The 24,008-nt window shown below is 36.9% G+C and overlaps 1 protein-coding gene across 1 annotated transcript; it reads left to right on the top strand.

Annotated features, from left to right (window-relative positions):
• The first annotated feature begins 1,381 nt into the window (after positions 1 to 1,381).
• Positions 1,382 to 23,426, top strand: LOC104088818 (uncharacterized). Its single transcript, XM_070189772.1, has 9 exons — positions 1,382 to 1,786; positions 2,322 to 2,508; positions 2,617 to 2,750; positions 2,831 to 2,943; positions 3,330 to 3,564; positions 3,888 to 4,043; positions 22,506 to 22,585; positions 22,684 to 22,733; positions 23,264 to 23,426. The coding sequence occupies exons 1-9, from the start codon at positions 1,382 to 1,384 to the stop codon at positions 23,410 to 23,412; spliced, it is 1,509 nt and encodes a 502-aa protein (XP_070045873.1). The 3' UTR covers positions 23,413 to 23,426.
• The last annotated feature ends 582 nt before the right edge of the window (positions 23,427 to 24,008 follow it).

Genomic DNA, 24,008 nt, shown 5'->3' with positions numbered 1-24,008 from the left:
ACCGAAAAAGGCGGAGGTGGAAAATTACGCAGAGATAGTCACCGGAAAAAATGGCAACTTTCAATTATTATTTTTTTACTAAAACTGAAGTATCTTTCTCAGTTTTATATATTCTTGCTTGACATTTTTCTTTCATTGGATTAGTGCTAATTTGACGGTCTTCAACATTGGATTTTCTTTTTCAGTTAATATGGCTTTTTAGTGCCTTTGACTGTTGGGTATTCTTTTGTTAAACTAAGATGAAAGGTGAAAAGAAGAAATAAAAGAAAAAGTAAAAGGACATTAATAAAAAAAAGTAAAAATGATAAAATAAATAGAGTTGTGGCATTTTTTTTATTGCACGCTCTATAATTTTTGTGAAAAATAATTCAGATGTCACGTGGGCTCAAAAGGTGGTACTTATACCACTTAGAACAAAGACACGGGGTAATTATGTATTATCTGCATATTTTATTAAAGATACTTATCTCAGCAAAGTTTAAAGGTGCAAGTGATAAAATACGACAACCACAATGGGTAATTATGTAATATTCTTATATTTTATCGTAAAAATTGTCACATGGACAAAAAAAAAGTGTGGCAGCGAGTGTATCACACTTCATGGATTGTCGGGGAGGTCGAGGCTATAAAATTGCCAAGTTTAGGGATATTAAAGACCACATAAAATTTAAAGGGAACTACACAAAAGTTGTCATATATTGTCATAATTTATGTTGTGTATGCATTGTATGTATTTATAAATTATATAACAGATTCCTGCTATATGTTAAGTGATGATTAGAATGGTAAATTCTTATAACCAGTTCATTCTAGTGATCTTAACTATATATAAACCATGAAACCTTGATTTCCTTCCGAGGAAGTATTTACTTGGAATGCTACTTTTAATAAAAATTTGTTATTCTTCTTTTATTCCCTTCCAAATTGGAGTGGCGTACTTATGTGTCTAATAAAGTTAAAATATTGTAAAACCAGTCAGTTAAGGCAGGTCACTTCTGGCAAAATGGATTTATTTTTTAATTTTTAGAATGCACTTAACCATAAGTAGTGTTACTATTAAAATCTTCCTCTATGATAAAAATCTAATCATAAAAAGTTAAATAAATTCAAATTATATCCCTTGACAATGTTACATCATTTTTAAACTTTCAATATGACTAGATTGCTTATATCAAGCTAGTTACCATTTATTTTATGTTATCAATCAATACTTTGATACTTTAGATCGTTATTTATGTGCTTCACATTGCAAATTAAAGGAAATTTATTAGATAAATGAGTGAATCACGCTTCACGTGGAAGAGTAAAATACTTATAAATAGATTCACAATAGAATCACAAAGAAACATTCATTACCAAATTCTTTTAATTTGCAATGAAGATGAATAGAATTTTCCTATTCCAATGGCTTCCTTTGCTTCTTTTATTGATCTTCTCAAAAACCTCAATTTCTGTAAAACCCCATAAAATCCCAAGGCTTACACCACTTCTTAAAAACATCCTTAAAGATTTTAATACCCTTTCTAATTCTTCTACCACTTTACCAAAAGAGTTTGAGACTTATTTCTATACACAAACACTTGATCACTTCAATTATGGACCTAAAAGTTATTCCACTTTTAAGCAAAGATACATAATTAATTCCAAGTATTGGGGTGGTTCCAATTCAAGCTCTCCAATTTTTGCTTATCTTGGTGCTGAATCTTACATTGATAATGATCCTCTTAGTATTGGATTTCTCACTGATTTTGCCCCTCGTTTTAAGGCTCTTCTCGTTTACTTGGAGGTAAATTCACTAATCCATCAACTATACCAACTAAAACCACAATTGTCATATTTTTTTCCTCATGTTTCTTGATTGTGAATAGTAAATATTTGAAAGTTAGGGGTATCAAATGGCGCATTGAGCTTAATTTAGGGGTTGCGGGAGTTAAAAAATTGTCATGCGTTTAAAAATAACTTGAATTGAGATGGGCTAAAAATAGGGTCGTAGCCCAAACCGTATAATTCTTTTCAAGTTTTAGTACTTTATCTTTGTTTATTAATTTATAATTTGTTTAATTATCAAATAAAACTAATATTTGTTTTCCTTTATTTTGACTATATGTAATATATTAAACCAGAAGTATTTTTTTATAAATAAATTGATAAGTTTTTTATTGGATCAATTTGGACTGTACATTTAATCCAATTAGTCCGACTTTTAAATGCTCTTAATTGGGTTGGTCAAAATAGGCTGAACGAATAAATGGCTGCATCAACTTGAACGGGTTGGACGAGTCAAGCTTTCATGTGCTAAACTTATGCTTTGGTTTTTTCAGCATAGGTACTACGGACAATCAATACCATTTGAGAAAATTGAAGAAGCTCTAAAAGATGAAGATAGAAGAGGTTATTTCAATTCAGCACAAGCAATAGCCGATTACGCAGAACTTCTGCTGCATGTTAAAGAACAATTCTCAGCACCTAATTCTCCTATTATTGTCATTGGAGGATCTTATGGAGGAAGTAAGAAAGAAAAATAACTCTTTTCTTTCTTTTTTTTAGTCTTTTAATTTTAAATAATGTAAAGTTTGAGCTTTATTATATTAAAACTCTATTTTTTTAAATGTGCAGTGTTGGCTTCGTGGTTTCGATTAAAGTATCCTCACATAGCTCTTGGTGCTCTAGCTTCATCAGCTCCTATTCTTTATTTTGATGACATTACTCCTCAAAATGGATATTATTCGATTGTCACTAAGGATTTTAAAGTAAGTAAATCATTGCGTATATTTTTCGTACTTTTAACACTTTTCTAAAACTAACAAGTTGAATCCCATAATTATTTTAGGAAGCGAGTGAGAGCTGTTACCAAACTATACGAGATTCATGGTCCATAATTGACAAGATTGCTTCTACAAAAGATGGACTCGCCTATCTCAGTCAAAAATTCAAGACTTGCTCGTAATCTTTTCTTTCCTTTTATATTTCAAAAAAACAGTTTCGCCTTTTTCTAATCTTTATATTCAATTTTGGGTGTGTTTTATATGAAGCGAAAATATTTTTCAGAAAATTATTTATCATTAAAATGGATAAAGACTTTCTTGCATATTTTTTTCTCCATTATTCCATTTGAAATTGTTTCTAAATTTTATAGAGCATTGGATAGCCTTGTAAAACAGTCACTAATGCTTGCATTAGGATAGGATGTCTACATGAGTCTCCCTCAGGGTGCTTCCCTTTGCAGGACCATATGTGGACGCGGGATGACTTGTACACCGTACTACCATTTTAGAAAATTATTTTCCTCAATACCAAACACATCCTTAATATTGATTTTTGGATTTCAGGCCGTTGAATAATTCTTCCGATTTGAAGGGATATTTGGATTCGACATATGCCGTTGCTGCTCAGTATGACGATCCCCCTAGGTATCCAGTGACAGTGATTTGTGGAGGAATTGATGGTGCAACCAATGGAAGTGATGTTCTTGATCGTATTTTTGCTGGAATTGTTGCATATGAAGGGAATAAATCTTGTTATAATATTCTCCCTGGTCAAACTGACTTGGGATGGGATTGGCAAGTAAGTACACCAATTATACTGAGCTAACACAGTTTGCTGAAGTTTTTCATTTTTCCGAATTATCATCCCATGTTTGAAGTATATAAAAGGCATTCCGGTGTACTAAGCTCCCACTATACGGGGGTTCGAGAAAGAATTGGACCACAATAATCTATCGTACATAGTCTTACTCTACATTTCTGCTAGAGACTGTTTTCACGACTCGAACCCATGATCTGGTCACATAGCAACAAATTTACCAATTATGCCAAGGCTCCCCTTTCCATATTTGAATGAAGTATATAATATTTAGAAATTAATTCTACCTAGTTTTGTTTTTGTAGACATGCAGTGAGATGGTGATGCCTATAGGACGAGGCGAAAATGATACAATGTTCTATTCAGCTCCTTTTAGTTTGGATGAGTTCATAGAAGATTGCAAGAGCGACTATGGTGTCTCCCCTCGTCCACATTGGGTCACAACTTATTATGGCGGACATGTATTCTTCTTTTCATACTCTAATTTACATCATTCTATAACTTTTCCTAGTTATGTATGTTATTCCCGGTCAATATTCCTGTATTTGTAAATATTAATTCTGCAAAATATAAGTTAACGTAATGAAACAATAATAATAATGAATTCGAGCCCACTGAATTCACAGTGTTTCCTTAAGGAATTTAATCCCCTCCTAGTACCCAAGGTAATGGATTATTTCCTCCCAGGATAGAACGAATTACACACTGGTGTAGCGGTACTTCAAACCCCAGTGTTTCGGCGAACACAAAGTTCGGTAGCAAATCACACTTACAGTTGCTTTGTTTGAAGTTTAAAAACAATGCAGAACAAAGGAGGAGATACTCAGAAAATCGAATGGAAATGCTGAGAGGAAGCAATGCAATGTATAGCTAATTGTATGTTGAGTTCTTCTATCTTCCTTCAACATTGCTGCTCATTTATATAGCAACCAAGAAGGAGTGCAAGACCAAAACGTCCACCCTTCATGGTGGAGCAAGCATTAAGTGTTTGTGGAGCAAGCACTTCATGGTGTGTGGAGCAAGCACTTCATGGTGGGAAGACCATTATCCGGCTGCCAATTATCAATACACGGATTGGAAAATATCCGTTACAAATACGGATAATCTTACGTTAATATTTACTATTAACAAATAAATTTGGTCCAAAAAATTAATCAATCAATCGATCATTTGACCAAATCCAAATCCAAATCCAAATCCAAATCCAAATCCAAATCCAAATCCGAATCCGAATCCGAATCCGAATCCGAATCCGAATCCGTAGCCGTAGCCGTAGCCGTAGCCGTAGCCGAAGCCGAGCCGAGCGAGCGAGCGACGACGACGGCGCGAGGCTTGCTTTCTTCTTAACTCTTTAAGAGCTACAAGAAGAGCAATCATATATATACCCACCAAAAATGTCTTCCACTTCCAATATGGGACAATGTCTTATTGTTAAGAGGGGGAAACTTAAAATTTTACTCAAAATTTCATTTTCCCTCCATTTCCCATTCACCCTCATTTTAAGAATATTACATCTTAAAATAAAACCTCAACAATCCCCCACATGAATGGGGAATGGCTATATCACGGAAGTATGCATGAAAAACTGTGTGATTTACAAGCAAGGATTAATTGCATCTGGATAAGTAGGTTTCCCTTTGAACTTTCCGTAGTAAACTTATGTCGGATATACTCGGTCAATCGGTAGATTTGATATCTTTGAACCGTCGATCTTTGGTGTATACCTAGACAACCATAAGTCACACAATCAACCCTTAACCGTCTTTGGTTCTCATTGTTGTGTTCGTTTCAGCCATGAACACCGCCTGGTTCATAAGTGCGTAGAGAACTGGCCTTACAAAGTTCTCCTTGAAGCGGCTCACACTTCACACTTAAATAGGTGATTCCTAAACGTGTCATCCTGTAGATACACTATTTGATATACCCCGTATCAAATTTAGAAATCATTAAAAAGCCTTAATGCTTTATCCTTGGTACTGAACATTGTCTCATCACGAGAATGGACTAAAATTTTATTTGACAATGTTGAACCGTCATTAATGACTTTGTTTGATCTCTTTGAACCTAGATCTTGGGATCTCCAGTCTTCTAGGTAGAGTTACCGCCACAATGACTTGTTCTCGGCCATAGCCCCATTCCCCTTGATGATTTCTCAACTACCTCTCTAGTTAGGCCTTTTGTAAGTGGATCCGACACATTATCACTTGACTTTACATAGTCAATTGTGATAATTCCTCTAGAGAGTAATTGCCTAACGGTTTTATGTCTTCGTCGTATATGACGAGATTTACCGTTATACATGACGCTCCCAGCCCTTCCAATTGCCGCTTGACTATCACAATGTATGCATATTGATGTCAACGGTTTGGGCCAAAATGGAATGTCTTCCAAGAAATTCCGGAGCCATTCAGCTTCTTCACCGGCTTTATCTAAGGCTATGAATTCAGCCTCCATTGTAGAGCGGGCAATACATGTTTGTTTGGACGACTTCCAAGATACCGCTCCTCCACCAATAGTGAAAACATATCCACTCGTGGACTTAGAATCAGTTGAACCGGTGATCCAATTTGCATCACAGTATCCCTCAATCACCGCAGGGAAATTACTGTAGTGCAATTCAAAGTTCTGGGTATGTTCTAAATATCCCAAAACTCGTTTCATTGCCATCCAATGAGATTGGCCTGGATTGCTCGTATATCGACTCAGTTTACTTATAGCACAAGCTATGTCTGGTCGTGTACAATTCATGATATACATTAAGCATCCCAATACACGAGCATAATCCAATTGTGATATGCTTTGGCCTTTGTTCTTTGCTAATGCAAGATTCACGTCAATTGGAGTCTTTGCAACTTTAAAGCCCAAGTGCTTGAATTTTTCAAGTACTGTCTTTATATAATGAGATTGTGACAATGCCAGACCTTGAGGAGTCTTATTGATCTTAATTCCCAGAATTAAATCAGCAACTCCCAAGTCTTTCATATCAAATTTGCTATTGAACATACGCTTAGTAGCATTTATGTTGGCAATGTCATTACTCATTATCAACATATCATCCACATATAGGCAAACAATGACTATGTGATTTGGAACATTTTTAATGTACACGCATTTATCACATTCATTTATCTTAAAACCATTTGACAACATTGTTTGGTCAAATTTCGCATGCCATTGTTTGGGTGCTTGTTTTAGTCCGTAAAGAGACTTAACAAGTCTACATACCTTCTTTTCTTTACCTGGAACCACAAACCCTTCGGGTTGTTCCATGTAAATTTCTTCCTCCAACTCTCCATTTAAGAAGGCCGTCTTAACATCCATTTGATGAATTTCAAGACCATACACTGCAGCTAATGCTACTAACATCCGTATGGACGTAATTCTTGTAACTGGAGAGTATGTATCAAAGTAGTCTAGACCTTCTCGTTGTCTATACCCTTTGACTACGAGCCTTGCCTTGAATTTATCAATAGTGCCATCATCTTTGATTTTTCTCTTAAAAATCCATTTAGAACCCAAAGGTTTATTTCCAGGAGGAAGATCAACCAATTCCCAGGTATGGTTGTTCAATATGGATTCTATTTCACTATTGACTGCCTCTTTCCAAAACAATGATTCCGAAGAAGTCATAGCTTCTTTAAATGTTTGAGGCTCATTCTCCAATAAGAAAGTCACAAAATCTGGTCCAAATGAAGTAGACGTTCTTTGACGTTTACTACGTCTTGGATTCTCCTGATTACATGTACTTTCTTTTGTTTCTTCCCGAGGTCGTTTAGATCCTTTACCAAACGACTCACATTCCTTTTTATACGGATATATATTTTCAAAAAACTCAGCATTATCTGATTCTATAACCGTATTATTATGAATCTCGGGATTTTCTGATTTATGAACCAGAAATCGATATGCTTTACTATTTGTCGCATATCCTATGAAAACACAATCAACGGTTTTCGGTCCTATCTTTACCCCTTTGGGTTTAGGAACTTGCACTTTTGCCAAACACCCCCACACTTTAAAATAATTCAAGTTGGGCTTCCTTCCTTTCCATTGTTCATAAGGAATGGATTGTGTTTTGCTATGGGGCACTCGATTTAATATTCGATTAGCCGTAAGAATGGCTTCCCCCACAAGTTCTGTGGCAAACCAGAACTTATCAACAACGCATTCATCATCTCCTTTAATGTGCGATTCTTTCTTTCCGCAATCCCATTAGATTGGGGCGTGTAAGGGGCTGTTGTTTGATGAATAATTCCATATTCTAAACATATTTCTTCAAAAGGAGATTCATATTCACCACCCCTATCACTTCTTATCATTTTTACTTTCTTGTTAAGTTGCGTTTCAACTTCATTTTTGTATTGCCTGAATGCGTCTATTGCTTCATCTTTACTATTCAGTAAGTAAACATAGCAATATCGAGTACCATCGTCAATAAAAGTTATGAAATACTTCTTTCCACCGCGAGATGGTATTGACTTCATGTCACAAATATCTGTGTGAATTAAGTCTAAAGGATTCGAATTCCTTTCAACTGACTTATAAGGATGTTTAACATACTTACATTCCACACATATTTGACATTTTGATTTTTCGCATTCAAACTTGGGCAGTACTTCCAAGTTAATCATTTTCCGCAAGGTTTTATAATTGACATGACCCAAACGCACATGCCATAAATCATTTGACTCAAGTAAGTAAGAAGAAGCTGGAATATTATTATTATTTTCAACAACCATTACATTGAGATTGAAAAGGCCCTCGGTGAGGTAACCTTTTCCCACAAATATTCCATTCTTACTAATTACAACCTTGTTGGATACAAAAACGCACTTAAAACCGTGCTTAACAAGAAGTCCAGTAGAGACTAAATTCTTTCTCATTTCGGGAACATGAAGGACATTGTTCAAAGTCATGACCTTGCCAGAAGTCATTTTTAGAAATACCTTCCCATATCCTTCAACTTTTGCTGTTGAAGCATTTCCCATATAAACTGTCTCTCCGGGTTCAGCAAGAGCATAGGTAGCAAAAGCCTCTCTAACTCCACAAACATGGCGAGTGGCTCCTGAATCAAACCACCACAGTTTAGGATTTCCCACCAAGTTACATTCAGAGAGCATGGCACACAAGTTATCAACATCATCATGGTTTACTACCATGTTTGCTTGACCCCTTTTCTTGTCTTTCTTCGGAGCACGACACTCCGTAGATTTGTGTCCGGATTTCCCACAGTTGTAGCAGTTTCCACTGAACCGCTTCTTGCTTGGGTTGTATTTCGGACCAGAAGCCTTCTTCCTCTTTTTGTTAGCTTCAACAATATTTGCTCCCATTATTGTTGAATTTCCACGGCCTCTCCTTTCAGCAGCTTTATTGTCCTCTTCAATTCTCAACCGAACAATGAGATCTTCAAGGGACATTTCCTTTCGTTTGTGTTTCAAATAATTTTTGAAGTCCTTCCACAACGGAGGCAACTTCTCAATCATTGCTGCTACTTGGAATGCTTCGTTGATTACAAGACCTTCAGCAAGTAGATCATGAATAATCACTTGCAATTCCTGGACTTGAGTAATAACAGACTTGCTATCTATCATTTTGTAGTCCAGAAATTTTGCGGCAACGAATTTCTTCATCCCGGCATCTTCAGTCTTATATTTCTTTTCAAGCGCATTCCACAATTCTTTGGATGTCTCCATGCTACTGTATACATTATACAGATTATCATCCAGTCCGCTAAGAATATAATTCTTGCATAAAAAATCAGAATGCTTCCACGCTTCAATCACGAGAAAGCGTTCATTATCTGGAGTTTTATCCGGCAGATCAGGAACATCTTCCTTGATGAACTTCTGTAAACATAACGTAGTTAAGTAGAAGAACATCTTCTGCTGCCAGCGTTTGAAATCAATCCCGGAAAATTTTTCGGGTTTTTCTGCCGGTGCCAACGCCGGTGTTCGGCTTGTCGTTGCGTTGGCAGTCGCCATCGGAACAGCTTGGTTTTCGTTTTCAGTCATCATCTTTTCTGTAAAAGAATGACACAAACAAACGTTTAATACACGTTTTCAAACTGGAGTAAAAATCACGTAGATTTTAATATCCAACAAAACGCCACGAAGGCTTTACTCTCCAAAACGGGAGTACACAAAACCACAAAGGTTTTAGTTTGCAGAATAATAAGAATAACACAAGTACAGAAATAAATATTAAATTCCTTAAGATTGTTATTCCCGGTCAATATTCCTGTATTTGTAAATATTAATTCTGCAAAATATAAGTTAACGTAATGAAACAATAATAATAATGAATTCGAGCCCACTGAATTCACAGTGTTTCCTTAAGGAATTTAATCCCCTCCTAGTACCCAAGGTAATGGATTATTTCCTCCCAGGATAGAACGAATTACACACTGGTGTAGCGGTACTTCAAACCCCAGTGTTTCGGCGAACACAAAGTTCGGTAGCAAATCACACTTACAGTTGCTTTGTTTGAAGTTTAAAAACAATGCAGAACAAAGGAGGAGATACTCAGAAAATCGAATGGAAATGCTGAGAGGAAGCAATGCAATGTATAGCTAATTGTATGTTGAGTTCTTCTATCTTCCTTCAACATTGCTGCTCATTTATATAGCAACCAAGAAGGAGTGCAAGACCAAAACGTCCACCCTTCATGGTGGAGCAAGCATTAAGTGTTTGTGGAGCAAGCACTTCATGGTGTGTGGAGCAAGCACTTCATGGTGGGAAGACCATTATCCGGCTGCCAATTATCAATACACGGATTGGAAAATATCCGTTACAAATACGGATAATCTTACGTTAATATTTACTATTAACAAATAAATTTGGTCCAAAAAATTAATCAATCAATCGATCATTTGACCAAATCCAAATCCAAATCCAAATCCAAATCCAAATCCGAATCCGAATCCGAATCCGAATCCGAATCCGAATCCGTAGCCGTAGCCGTAGCCGTAGCCGTAGCCGAAGCCGAGCCGAGCGAGCGAGCGACGACGACGGCGCGAGGCTTGCTTTCTTCTTAACTCTTTAAGAGCTACAAGAAGAGCAATCATATATATACCCACCAAAAATGTCTTCCACTTCCAATATGGGACAATGTCTTATTGTTAAGAGGGGGAAACTTAAAATTTTACTCAAAATTTCATTTTCCCTCCATTTCCCATTCACCCTCATTTTAAGAATATTACATCTTAAAATAAAACCTCAACAATCCCCCACATGAATGGGGAATGGCTATATCACGGAAGTATGCATGAAAAACTGTGTGATTTACAAGCAAGGATTAATTGCATCTGGATAAGTAGGTTTCCCTTTGAACTTTCCGTAGTAAACTTATGTCGGATATACTCGGTCAATCGGTAGATTTGATATCTTTGAACCGTCGATCTTTGGTGTATACCTAGACAACCATAAGTCACACAATCAACCCTTAACCGTCTTTGGTTCTCATTGTTGTGTTCGTTTCAGCCATGAACACCGCCTGGTTCATAAGTGCGTAGAGAACTGGCCTTACAAAGTTCTCCTTGAAGCGGCTCACACTTCACACTTAAATAGGTGATTCCTAAACGTGTCATCCTGTAGATACACTATTTGATATACCCCGTATCAAATTTAGAAATCATTAAAAAGCCTTAATGCTTTATCCTTGGTACTGAACATTGTCTCATCACGAGAATGGACTAAAATTTTATTTGACAATGTTGAACCGTCATTAATGACTTTGTTTGATCTCTTTGAACCTAGATCTTGGGATCTCCAGTCTTCTAGGTAGAGTTACCGCCACAATGACTTGTTCTCGGCCATAGCCCCATTCCCCTTGATGATTTCTCAACTACCTCTCTAGTTAGGCCTTTTGTAAGTGGATCCGACACATTATCACTTGACTTTACATAGTCAATTGTGATAATTCCTCTAGAGAGTAATTGCCTAACGGTTTTATGTCTTCGTCGTATATGACGAGATTTACCGTTATACATGACGCTCCCAGCCCTTCCAATTGCCGCTTGACTATCACAATGTATGCATATTGATGTCAACGGTTTGGGCCAAAATGGAATGTCTTCCAAGAAATTCCGGAGCCATTCAGCTTCTTCACCGGCTTTATCTAAGGCTATGAATTCAGCCTCCATTGTAGAGCGGGCAATACATGTTTGTTTGGACGACTTCCAAGATACCGCTCCTCCACCAATAGTGAAAACATATCCACTCGTGGACTTAGAATCAGTTGAACCGGTGATCCAATTTGCATCACAGTATCCCTCAATCACCGCAGGGAAATTACTGTAGTGCAATTCAAAGTTCTGGGTATGTTCTAAATATCCCAAAACTCGTTTCATTGCCATCCAATGAGATTGGCCTGGATTGCTCGTATATCGACTCAGTTTACTTATAGCACAAGCTATGTCTGGTCGTGTACAATTCATGATATACATTAAGCATCCCAATACACGAGCATAATCCAATTGTGATATGCTTTGGCCTTTGTTCTTTGCTAATGCAAGATTCACGTCAATTGGAGTCTTTGCAACTTTAAAGCCCAAGTGCTTGAATTTTTCAAGTACTGTCTTTATATAATGAGATTGTGACAATGCCAGACCTTGAGGAGTCTTATTGATCTTAATTCCCAGAATTAAATCAGCAACTCCCAAGTCTTTCATATCAAATTTGCTATTGAACATACGCTTAGTAGCATTTATGTTGGCAATGTCATTACTCATTATCAACATATCATCCACATATAGGCAAACAATGACTATGTGATTTGGAACATTTTTAATGTACACGCATTTATCACATTCATTTATCTTAAAACCATTTGACAACATTGTTTGGTCAAATTTCGCATGCCATTGTTTGGGTGCTTGTTTTAGTCCGTAAAGAGACTTAACAAGTCTACATACCTTCTTTTCTTTACCTGGAACCACAAACCCTTCGGGTTGTTCCATGTAAATTTCTTCCTCCAACTCTCCATTTAAGAAGGCCGTCTTAACATCCATTTGATGAATTTCAAGACCATACACTGCAGCTAATGCTACTAACATCCGTATGGACGTAATTCTTGTAACTGGAGAGTATGTATCAAAGTAGTCTAGACCTTCTCGTTGTCTATACCCTTTGACTACGAGCCTTGCCTTGAATTTATCAATAGTGCCATCATCTTTGATTTTTCTCTTAAAAATCCATTTAGAACCCAAAGGTTTATTTCCAGGAGGAAGATCAACCAATTCCCAGGTATGGTTGTTCAATATGGATTCTATTTCACTATTGACTGCCTCTTTCCAAAACAATGATTCCGAAGAAGTCATAGCTTCTTTAAATGTTTGAGGCTCATTCTCCAATAAGAAAGTCACAAAATCTGGTCCAAATGAAGTAGACGTTCTTTGACGTTTACTACGTCTTGGATTCTCCTGATTACATGTACTTTCTTTTGTTTCTTCCCGAGGTCGTTTAGATCCTTTACCAAACGACTCACATTCCTTTTTATACGGATATATATTTTCAAAAAACTCAGCATTATCTGATTCTATAACCGTATTATTATGAATCTCGGGATTTTCTGATTTATGAACCAGAAATCGATATGCTTTACTATTTGTCGCATATCCTATGAAAACACAATCAACGGTTTTCGGTCCTATCTTTACCCCTTTGGGTTTAGGAACTTGCACTTTTGCCAAACACCCCCACACTTTAAAATAATTCAAGTTGGGCTTCCTTCCTTTCCATTGTTCATAAGGAATGGATTGTGTTTTGCTATGGGGCACTCGATTTAATATTCGATTAGCCGTAAGAATGGCTTCCCCCCACAAGTTCTGTGGCAAACCAGAACTTATCAACAACGCATTCATCATCTCCTTTAATGTGCGATTCTTTCTTTCCGCAATCCCATTAGATTGGGGCGTGTAAGGGGCTGTTGTTTGATGAATAATTCCATATTCTAAACATATTTCTTCAAAAGGAGATTCATATTCACCACCCCTATCACTTCTTATCATTTTTACTTTCTTGTTAAGTTGCGTTTCAACTTCATTTTTGTATTGCCTGAATGCGTCTATTGCTTCATCTTTACTATTCAGTAAGTAAACATAGCAATATCGAGTACCATCGTCAATAAAAGTTATGAAATACTTCTTTCCACCGCGAGATGGTATTGACTTCATGTCACAAATATCTGTGTGAATTAAGTCTAAAGGATTCGAATTCCTTTCAACTGACTTATAAGGATGTTTAACATACTTACATTCCACACATATTTGACATTTTGATTTTTCGCATTCAAACTTGGGCAGTACTTCCAAGTTAATCATTTTCCGCAAGGTTTTATAATTGACATGACCCAAACGCACATGCCATAAATCATTTGACTCAAGTAAGTAAGAAGAAGCTGGAATATTATTATTATTTTCAACAACCATTACATTGAGATTGAAAAGGCCCTCGGTGAGGTAACCTTTTCCCACAAATATTCCATTCTTACTAATTACAACCTTGTTGGATACAAAAACGCACTTAAAACCGTGCTTAACAAGAAGTCCAGTAGAGACTAAATTCTTTCTCATTTCGGGAACATGAAGGACATTGTTCAAAGTCATGACCTTGCCAGAAGTCATTTTTAGAAATACCTTCCCATATCCTTCAACTTTTGCTGTTGAAGCATTTCCCATATAAACTGTCTCTCCGGGTTCAGCAAGAGCATAGGTAGCAAAAGCCTCTCTAACTCCACAAACATGGCGAGTGGCTCCTGAATCAAACCACCACAGTTTAGGATTTCCCACCAAGTTACATTCAGAGAGCATGGCACACAAGTTATCAACATCATCATGGTTTACTACCATGTTTGCTTGACCCCTTTTCTTGTCTTTCTTCGGAGCACGACACTCCGTAGATTTGTGTCCGGATTTCCCACAGTTGTAGCAGTTTCCACTGAACCGCTTCTTGCTTGGGTTGTATTTCGGACCAGAAGCCTTCTTCCTCTTTTTGTTAGCTTCAACAATATTTGCTCCCATTATTGTTGAATTTCCACGGCCTCTCCTTTCAGCAGCTTTATTGTCCTCTTCAATTCTCAACCGAACAATGAGATCTTCAAGGGACATTTCCTTTCGTTTGTGTTTCAAATAATTTTTGAAGTCCTTCCACAACGGAGGCAACTTCTCAATCATTGCTGCTACTTGGAATGCTTCGTTGATTACAAGACCTTCAGCAAGTAGATCATGAATAATCACTTGCAATTCCTGGACTTGAGTAATAACAGACTTGCTATCTATCATTTTGTAGTCCAGAAATTTTGCGGCAACGAATTTCTTCATCCCGGCATCTTCAGTCTTATATTTCTTTTCAAGCGCATTCCACAATTCTTTGGATGTCTCCATGCTACTGTATACATTATACAGATTATCATCCAGTCCGCTAAGAATATAATTCTTGCATAAAAAATCAGAATGCTTCCACGCTTCAATCACGAGAAAGCGTTCATTATCTGGAGTTTTATCCGGCAGATCAGGAACATCTTCCTTGATGAACTTCTGTAAACATAACGTAGTTAAGTAGAAGAACATCTTCTGCTGCCAGCGTTTGAAATCAATCCCGGAAAATTTTTCGGGTTTTTCTGCCGGTGCCAACGCCGGTGTTCGGCTTGTCGTTGCGTTGGCAGTCGCCATCGGAACAGCTTGGTTTTCGTTTTCAGTCATCATCTTTTCTGTAAAAGAATGACACAAACAAACGTTTAATACACGTTTTCAAACTGGAGTAAAAATCACGTAGATTTTAATATCCAACAAAACGCCACGAAGGCTTTACTCTCCAAAACGGGAGTACACAAAACCACAAAGGTTTTAGTTTGCAGAATAATAAGAATAACACAAGTACAGAAATAAATATTAAATTCCTTAAGATTGTTATTCCCGGTCAATATTCCTGTATTTGTAAATATTAATTCTGCAAAATATAAGTTAACGTAATGAAACAATAATAATAATGAATTCGAGCCCACTGAATTCACAGTGTTTCCTTAAGGAATTTAATCCCCTCCTAGTACCCAAGGTAATGGATTATTTCCTCCCAGGATAGAACGAATTACACACTGGTGTAGCGGTACTTCAAACCCCAGTGTTTCGGCGAACACAAAGTTCGGTAGCAAATCACACTTACAGTTGCTTTGTTTGAAGTTTAAAAACAATGCAGAACAAAGGAGGAGATACTCAGAAAATCGAATGGAAATGCTGAGAGGAAGCAATGCAATGTATAGCTAATTGTATGTTGAGTTCTTCTATCTTCCTTCAACATTGCTGCTCATTTATATAGCAACCAAGAAGGAGTGCAAGACCAAAACGTCCACCCTTCATGGTGGAGCAAGCATTAAGTGTTTGTGGAGCAAGCACTTCATGGTGTGTGGAGCAAGCACTTCATGGTGGGAAGACCATTATCCGGCTGCCAATTATCAATACACGGATTGGAAAATATCCGTTACAAATACGGATAATCTTACGTTAATATTTACTATTAACAAATAAATTTGGTCCAAAAAATTAATCAATCAATCGATCATTTGACCAAATCCAAATCCAAATCCAAATCCAAATCCAAATCCGAATCCGAATCCGAATCCGAATCCGAATCCGAATCCGTAGCCGTAGCCGTAGCCGTAGCCGTAGCCGAAGCCGAGCCGAGCGAGCGAGCGACGACGACGGCGCGAGGCTTGCTTTCTTCTTAACTCTTTAAGAGCTACAAGAAGAGCAATCATATATATACCCACCAAAAATGTCTTCCACTTCCAATATGGGACAATGTCTTATTGTTAAGAGGGGGAAACTTAAAATTTTACTCAAAATTTCATTTTCCCTCCATTTCCCATTCACCCTCATTTTAAGAATATTACATCTTAAAATAAAACCTCAACAATCCCCCACATGAATGGGGAATGGCTATATCACGGAAGTATGCATGAAAAACTGTGTGATTTACAAGCAAGGATTAATTGCATCTGGATAAGTAGGTTTCCCTTTGAACTTTCCGTAGTAAACTTATGTCGGATATACTCGGTCAATCGGTAGATTTGATATCTTTGAACCGTCGATCTTTGGTGTATACCTAGACAACCATAAGTCACACAATCAACCCTTAACCGTCTTTGGTTCTCATTGTTGTGTTCGTTTCAGCCATGAACACCGCCTGGTTCATAAGTGCGTAGAGAACTGGCCTTACAAAGTTCTCCTTGAAGCGGCTCACACTTCACACTTAAATAGGTGATTCCTAAACGTGTCATCCTGTAGATACACTATTTGATATACCCCGTATCAAATTTAGAAATCATTAAAAAGCCTTAATGCTTTATCCTTGGTACTGAACATTGTCTCATCACGAGAATGGACTAAAATTTTATTTGACAATGTTGAACCGTCATTAATGACTTTGTTTGATCTCTTTGAACCTAGATCTTGGGATCTCCAGTCTTCTAGGTAGAGTTACCGCCACAATGACTTGTTCTCGGCCATAGCCCCATTCCCCTTGATGATTTCTCAACTACCTCTCTAGTTAGGCCTTTTGTAAGTGGATCCGACACATTATCACTTGACTTTACATAGTCAATTGTGATAATTCCTCTAGAGAGTAATTGCCTAACGGTTTTATGTCTTCGTCGTATATGACGAGATTTACCGTTATACATGACGCTCCCAGCCCTTCCAATTGCCGCTTGACTATCACAATGTATGCATATTGATGTCAACGGTTTGGGCCAAAATGGAATGTCTTCCAAGAAATTCCGGAGCCATTCAGCTTCTTCACCGGCTTTATCTAAGGCTATGAATTCAGCCTCCATTGTAGAGCGGGCAATACATGTTTGTTTGGACGACTTCCAAGATACCGCTCCTCCACCAATAGTGAAAACATATCCACTCGTGGACTTAGAATCAGTTGAACCGGTGATCCAATTTGCATCACAGTATCCCTCAATCACCGCAGGGAAATTACTGTAGTGCAATTCAAAGTTCTGGGTATGTTCTAAATATCCCAAAACTCGTTTCATTGCCATCCAATGAGATTGGCCTGGATTGCTCGTATATCGACTCAGTTTACTTATAGCACAAGCTATGTCTGGTCGTGTACAATTCATGATATACATTAAGCATCCCAATACACGAGCATAATCCAATTGTGATATGCTTTGGCCTTTGTTCTTTGCTAATGCAAGATTCACGTCAATTGGAGTCTTTGCAACTTTAAAGCCCAAGTGCTTGAATTTTTCAAGTACTGTCTTTATATAATGAGATTGTGACAATGCCAGACCTTGAGGAGTCTTATTGATCTTAATTCCCAGAATTAAATCAGCAACTCCCAAGTCTTTCATATCAAATTTGCTATTGAACATACGCTTAGTAGCATTTATGTTGGCAATGTCATTACTCATTATCAACATATCATCCACATATAGGCAAACAATGACTATGTGATTTGGAACATTTTTAATGTACACGCATTTATCACATTCATTTATCTTAAAACCATTTGACAACATTGTTTGGTCAAATTTCGCATGCCATTGTTTGGGTGCTTGTTTTAGTCCGTAAAGAGACTTAACAAGTCTACATACCTTCTTTTCTTTACCTGGAACCACAAACCCTTCGGGTTGTTCCATGTAAATTTCTTCCTCCAACTCTCCATTTAAGAAGGCCGTCTTAACATCCATTTGATGAATTTCAAGACCATACACTGCAGCTAATGCTACTAACATCCGTATGGACGTAATTCTTGTAACTGGAGAGTATGTATCAAAGTAGTCTAGACCTTCTCGTTGTCTATACCCTTTGACTACGAGCCTTGCCTTGAATTTATCAATAGTGCCATCATCTTTGATTTTTCTCTTAAAAATCCATTTAGAACCCAAAGGTTTATTTCCAGGAGGAAGATCAACCAATTCCCAGGTATGGTTGTTCAATATGGATTCTATTTCACTATTGACTGCCTCTTTCCAAAACAATGATTCCGAAGAAGTCATAGCTTCTTTAAATGTTTGAGGCTCATTCTCCAATAAGAAAGTCACAAAATCTGGTCCAAATGAAGTAGACGTTCTTTGACGTTTACTACGTCTTGGATTCTCCTGATTACATGTACTTTCTTTTGTTTCTTCCCGAGGTCGTTTAGATCCTTTACCAAACGACTCACATTCCTTTTTATACGGATATATATTTTCAAAAAACTCAGCATTATCTGATTCTATAACCGTATTATTATGAATCTCGGGATTTTCTGATTTATGAACCAGAAATCGATATGCTTTACTATTTGTCGCATATCCTATGAAAACACAATCAACGGTTTTCGGTCCTATCTTTACCCCTTTGGGTTTAGGAACTTGCACTTTTGCCAAACACCCCCACACTTTAAAATAATTCAAGTTGGGCTTCCTTCCTTTCCATTGTTCATAAGGAATGGATTGTGTTTTGCTATGGGGCACTCGATTTAATATTCGATTAGCCGTAAGAATGGCTTCCCCCACAAGTTCTGTGGCAAACCAGAACTTATCAACAACGCATTCATCATCTCCTTTAATGTGCGATTCTTTCTTTCCGCAATCCCATTAGATTGGGGCGTGTAAGGGGCTGTTGTTTGATGAATAATTCCATATTCTAAACATATTTCTTCAAAAGGAGATTCATATTCACCACCCCTATCACTTCTTATCATTTTTACTTTCTTGTTAAGTTGCGTTTCAACTTCATTTTTGTATTGCCTGAATGCGTCTATTGCTTCATCTTTACTATTCAGTAAGTAAACATAGCAATATCGAGTACCATCGTCAATAAAAGTTATGAAATACTTCTTTCCACCGCGAGATGGTATTGACTTCATGTCACAAATATCTGTGTGAATTAAGTCTAAAGGATTCGAATTCCTTTCAACTGACTTATAAGGATGTTTAACATACTTACATTCCACACATATTTGACATTTTGATTTTTCGCATTCAAACTTGGGCAGTACTTCCAAGTTAATCATTTTCCGCAAGGTTTTATAATTGACATGACCCAAACGCACATGCCATAAATCATTTGACTCAAGTAAGTAAGAAGAAGCTGGAATATTATTATTATTTTCAACAACCATTACATTGAGATTGAAAAGGCCCTCGGTGAGGTAACCTTTTCCCACAAATATTCCATTCTTACTAATTACAACCTTGTTGGATACAAAAACGCACTTAAAACCGTGCTTAACAAGAAGTCCAGTAGAGACTAAATTCTTTCTCATTTCGGGAACATGAAGGACATTGTTCAAAGTCATGACCTTGCCAGAAGTCATTTTTAGAAATACCTTCCCATATCCTTCAACTTTTGCTGTTGAAGCATTTCCCATATAAACTGTCTCTCCGGGTTCAGCAAGAGCATAGGTAGCAAAAGCCTCTCTAACTCCACAAACATGGCGAGTGGCTCCTGAATCAAACCACCACAGTTTAGGATTTCCCACCAAGTTACATTCAGAGAGCATGGCACACAAGTTATCAACATCATCATGGTTTACTACCATGTTTGCTTGACCCCTTTTCTTGTCTTTCTTCGGAGCACGACACTCCGTAGATTTGTGTCCGGATTTCCCACAGTTGTAGCAGTTTCCACTGAACCGCTTCTTGCTTGGGTTGTATTTCGGACCAGAAGCCTTCTTCCTCTTTTTGTTAGCTTCAACAATATTTGCTCCCATTATTGTTGAATTTCCACGGCCTCTCCTTTCAGCAGCTTTATTGTCCTCTTCAATTCTCAACCGAACAATGAGATCTTCAAGGGACATTTCCTTTCGTTTGTGTTTCAAATAATTTTTGAAGTCCTTCCACAACGGAGGCAACTTCTCAATCATTGCTGCTACTTGGAATGCTTCGTTGATTACAAGACCTTCAGCAAGTAGATCATGAATAATCACTTGCAATTCCTGGACTTGAGTAATAACAGACTTGCTATCTATCATTTTGTAGTCCAGAAATTTTGCGGCAACGAATTTCTTCATCCCGGCATCTTCAGTCTTATATTTCTTTTCAAGCGCATTCCACAATTCTTTGGATGTCTCCATGCTACTGTATACATTATACAGATTATCATCCAGTCCGCTAAGAATATAATTCTTGCATAAAAAATCAGAATGCTTCCACGCTTCAATCACGAGAAAGCGTTCATTATCTGGAGTTTTATCCGGCAGATCAGGAACATCTTCCTTGATGAACTTCTGTAAACATAACGTAGTTAAGTAGAAGAACATCTTCTGCTGCCAGCGTTTGAAATCAATCCCGGAAAATTTTTCGGGTTTTTCTGCCGGTGCCAACGCCGGTGTTCGGCTTGTCGTTGCGTTGGCAGTCGCCATCGGAACAGCTTGGTTTTCGTTTTCAGTCATCATCTTTTCTGTAAAAGAATGACACAAACAAACGTTTAATACACGTTTTCAAACTGGAGTAAAAATCACGTAGATTTTAATATCCAACAAAACGCCACGAAGGCTTTACTCTCCAAAACGGGAGTACACAAAACCACAAAGGTTTTAGTTTGCAGAATAATAAGAATAACACAAGTACAGAAATAAATATTAAATTCCTTAAGATTGTTATTCCCGGTCAATATTCCTGTATTTGTAAATATTAATTCTGCAAAATATAAGTTAACGTAATGAAACAATAATAATAATGAATTCGAGCCCACTGAATTCACAGTGTTTCCTTAAGGAATTTAATCCCCTCCTAGTACCCAAGGTAATGGATTATTTCCTCCCAGGATAGAACGAATTACACACTGGTGTAGCGGTACTTCAAACCCCAGTGTTTCGGCGAACACAAAGTTCGGTAGCAAATCACACTTACAGTTGCTTTGTTTGAAGTTTAAAAACAATGCAGAACAAAGGAGGAGATACTCAGAAAATCGAATGGAAATGCTGAGAGGAAGCAATGCAATGTATAGCTAATTGTATGTTGAGTTCTTCTATCTTCCTTCAACATTGCTGCTCATTTATATAGCAACCAAGAAGGAGTGCAAGACCAAAACGTCCACCCTTCATGGTGGAGCAAGCATTAAGTGTTTGTGGAGCAAGCACTTCATGGTGTGTGGAGCAAGCACTTCATGGTGGGAAGACCATTATCCGGCTGCCAATTATCAATACACGGATTGGAAAATATCCGTTACAAATACGGATAATCTTACGTTAATATTTACTATTAACAAATAAATTTGGTCCAAAAAATTAATCAATCAATCGATCATTTGACCAAATCCAAATCCAAATCCAAATCCGAATCCGAATCCGAATCCGAATCCGAATCCGTAGCCGTAGCCGTAGCCGTAGCCGTAGCCGAAGCCGAGCCGAGCGAGCGACGACGACGACGGCGCGAGGCTTGCTTTCTTCTTAACTCTTTAAGAGCTACAAGAAGAGCAATCATATATATACCCACCAAAAATGTCTTCCACTTCCAATATGGGACAATGTCTTATTGTTAAGAGGGGGAAACTTAAAATTTTACTCAAAATTTCATTTTCCCTCCATTTCCCATTCACCCTCATTTTAAGAATATTACATCTTAAAATAAAACCTCAACAATGTATGGTTTGTCATTCTACTTTTTCTTATATACTCCGTCCGTGCCAAAAAGAATGACCTCTTTCTTTATTTAGAAACAATTTACCTTTATGCAATGATTTATAGTCACACAAAATATTTGTGCCTCATTTTACACCACAAATTCAAAAATCTTCTCTTTTTTCTTAAATTTCGTGTCCAGTCAAATGAGTTCATATAAATTGAAACGGATGGAGTATTAGATATTAATATTTAGAGCGATAATAAAATTATTTTTGTGTTAGCAACCATATGTTGACCTTTGTGTCAGTGTACATCACACCCTTTTGAGGTATGACTCTTTCCCAAATTACGTGAGTGAATTTGCAGGACATAAAATTAATTCTTCATAGGTTTGCTAGCAACGTCATTTTCTCCAATGGACTAAGAGATCCTTATAGTAGTGCAGGGTACGTACTTGACAAAAGTCTTTTCCTTCTTTCTATGTGGTGACATATGTTAAACTTTTATCCTCTTACATTTGTTTTTGTTTGTGTTTCTGTTTTAGGGTTTTGCAGGACCTATCAGATAGTCTAATAGCTGTCACGACGCGTAACGGTATGCCATTAATAAGAAAATATTTTTTTCTTTAGAATTTAGAATTTCTTTTTACAAACGTATCAACTATAAATTATAAGTTTAAATTCTATACATCGATGGTGTAAATCTATTTGCACAATTAAATTATTTATAAAGTAATTAATGTATTACTATAAATTATAAGTTTAAGTTCTATATATATATATATCGATCGTGTAAAACTATTTGCACAATTGAATCGCTTATTAAGTAACTATAAGTAAATCTCTATACAAACATCAATTAGAATGGTAGCTAACATGGAGAGGCAAATCGAGAATTTGAACTCTTTAAGTTCAACTTATAAGGTTTTCAACAATAAACTCATTATATTTTAAAGGTTATGGGTTCATATCTACTATTTTTATAATTTTAACGAATTTTTACTCCGTGTCAAAAGTTATGGATTCAATTGAACATGTGATTTTCACACTACATATGCCCTGCTAACATGCATGTTATTGTTTCGTCAAATTTCTTTTCATGATTTTATTTGTTTATTTTTGTAGGTTCCCATTGCCTAGACATTCTTACTAGCCAGCCAACAGATCCAGATTGGTTAACAATGCAAAGGAACAGAGAGGTTGAAATCATTGAAGGATGGATAACAACGTACTATGCTGATCTCAAAGTCCTCAAAAATGGCACAATGACCTAAAAGAAGATGTTCTAGCTAGTTTCTCATGAGTTTGATGAGTAATGAATACATGTTTAAATTAGCAACAAAAAAAAAAAAAAAAAAAAGGTTACACACTTGTTTTATTTGAAGGTGAAATAAGATCTATTAATTAGTTGGTGTTATGAAATGAATTTTATGAAACTTAAAGATCTTGACGGTACCTTATGGACAGTTCAACTCATGTCGGCTATGTCGGGAAATTTAAAATTTTCTAAAAGACACCTAGTTAATAAAGCGTTACCTTAATTGTGCATAGTGAAAATACTCTATCAGGTACATGTAGATAGTTAAATTATCTGAGTATAGGTTTTGTACGTTGTCGGTATATAATGTTTATGCGAATATGCGTCACTTGGACAAAACATATGAAATGGTTCAAATTTGTCCCTCTACTATACGAAAACGATCAATTGTACCCTTGTTATATTTTTGGCACAAAAATATCCTTACCATTTCACAAATGGCTTAAATATACCCCTTCTCTGTTAGGGCTGTCGTTAGGAGTGTGCAAATGAAACTGACAAATTATACCAACCCGATAATCCAAGTCAAACCGAAAAAAAAAACCCGACTAT

This window comes from Nicotiana tomentosiformis, chromosome 11 (assembly GCF_000390325.3).
Source record: "Nicotiana tomentosiformis chromosome 11, ASM39032v3, whole genome shotgun sequence".
In the NCBI taxonomy this organism is placed as follows: domain Eukaryota; kingdom Viridiplantae; phylum Streptophyta; class Magnoliopsida; order Solanales; family Solanaceae; genus Nicotiana; species Nicotiana tomentosiformis.
This window is presented reverse-complemented; position numbering and strand designations above follow the sequence as displayed.

Coding starts and splice junctions, on each gene's coding strand:
- LOC104088818 (XM_070189772.1), top strand. CDS start 1,382: ATGAATAGAATTTTCCTATTCCAATGGCTTCCTTTGCTTCTTTTATTG. Junction 2,509..2,616: donor TGGAGGATCTTATGGAGGAA/GTAAGAAAGAAA, acceptor TTAAATGTGCAG/TGTTGGCTTCGTGGTTTCGA. Junction 2,944..3,329: donor CAAAAATTCAAGACTTGCTC/GTAATCTTTTCT, acceptor TTTGGATTTCAG/GCCGTTGAATAATTCTTCCG.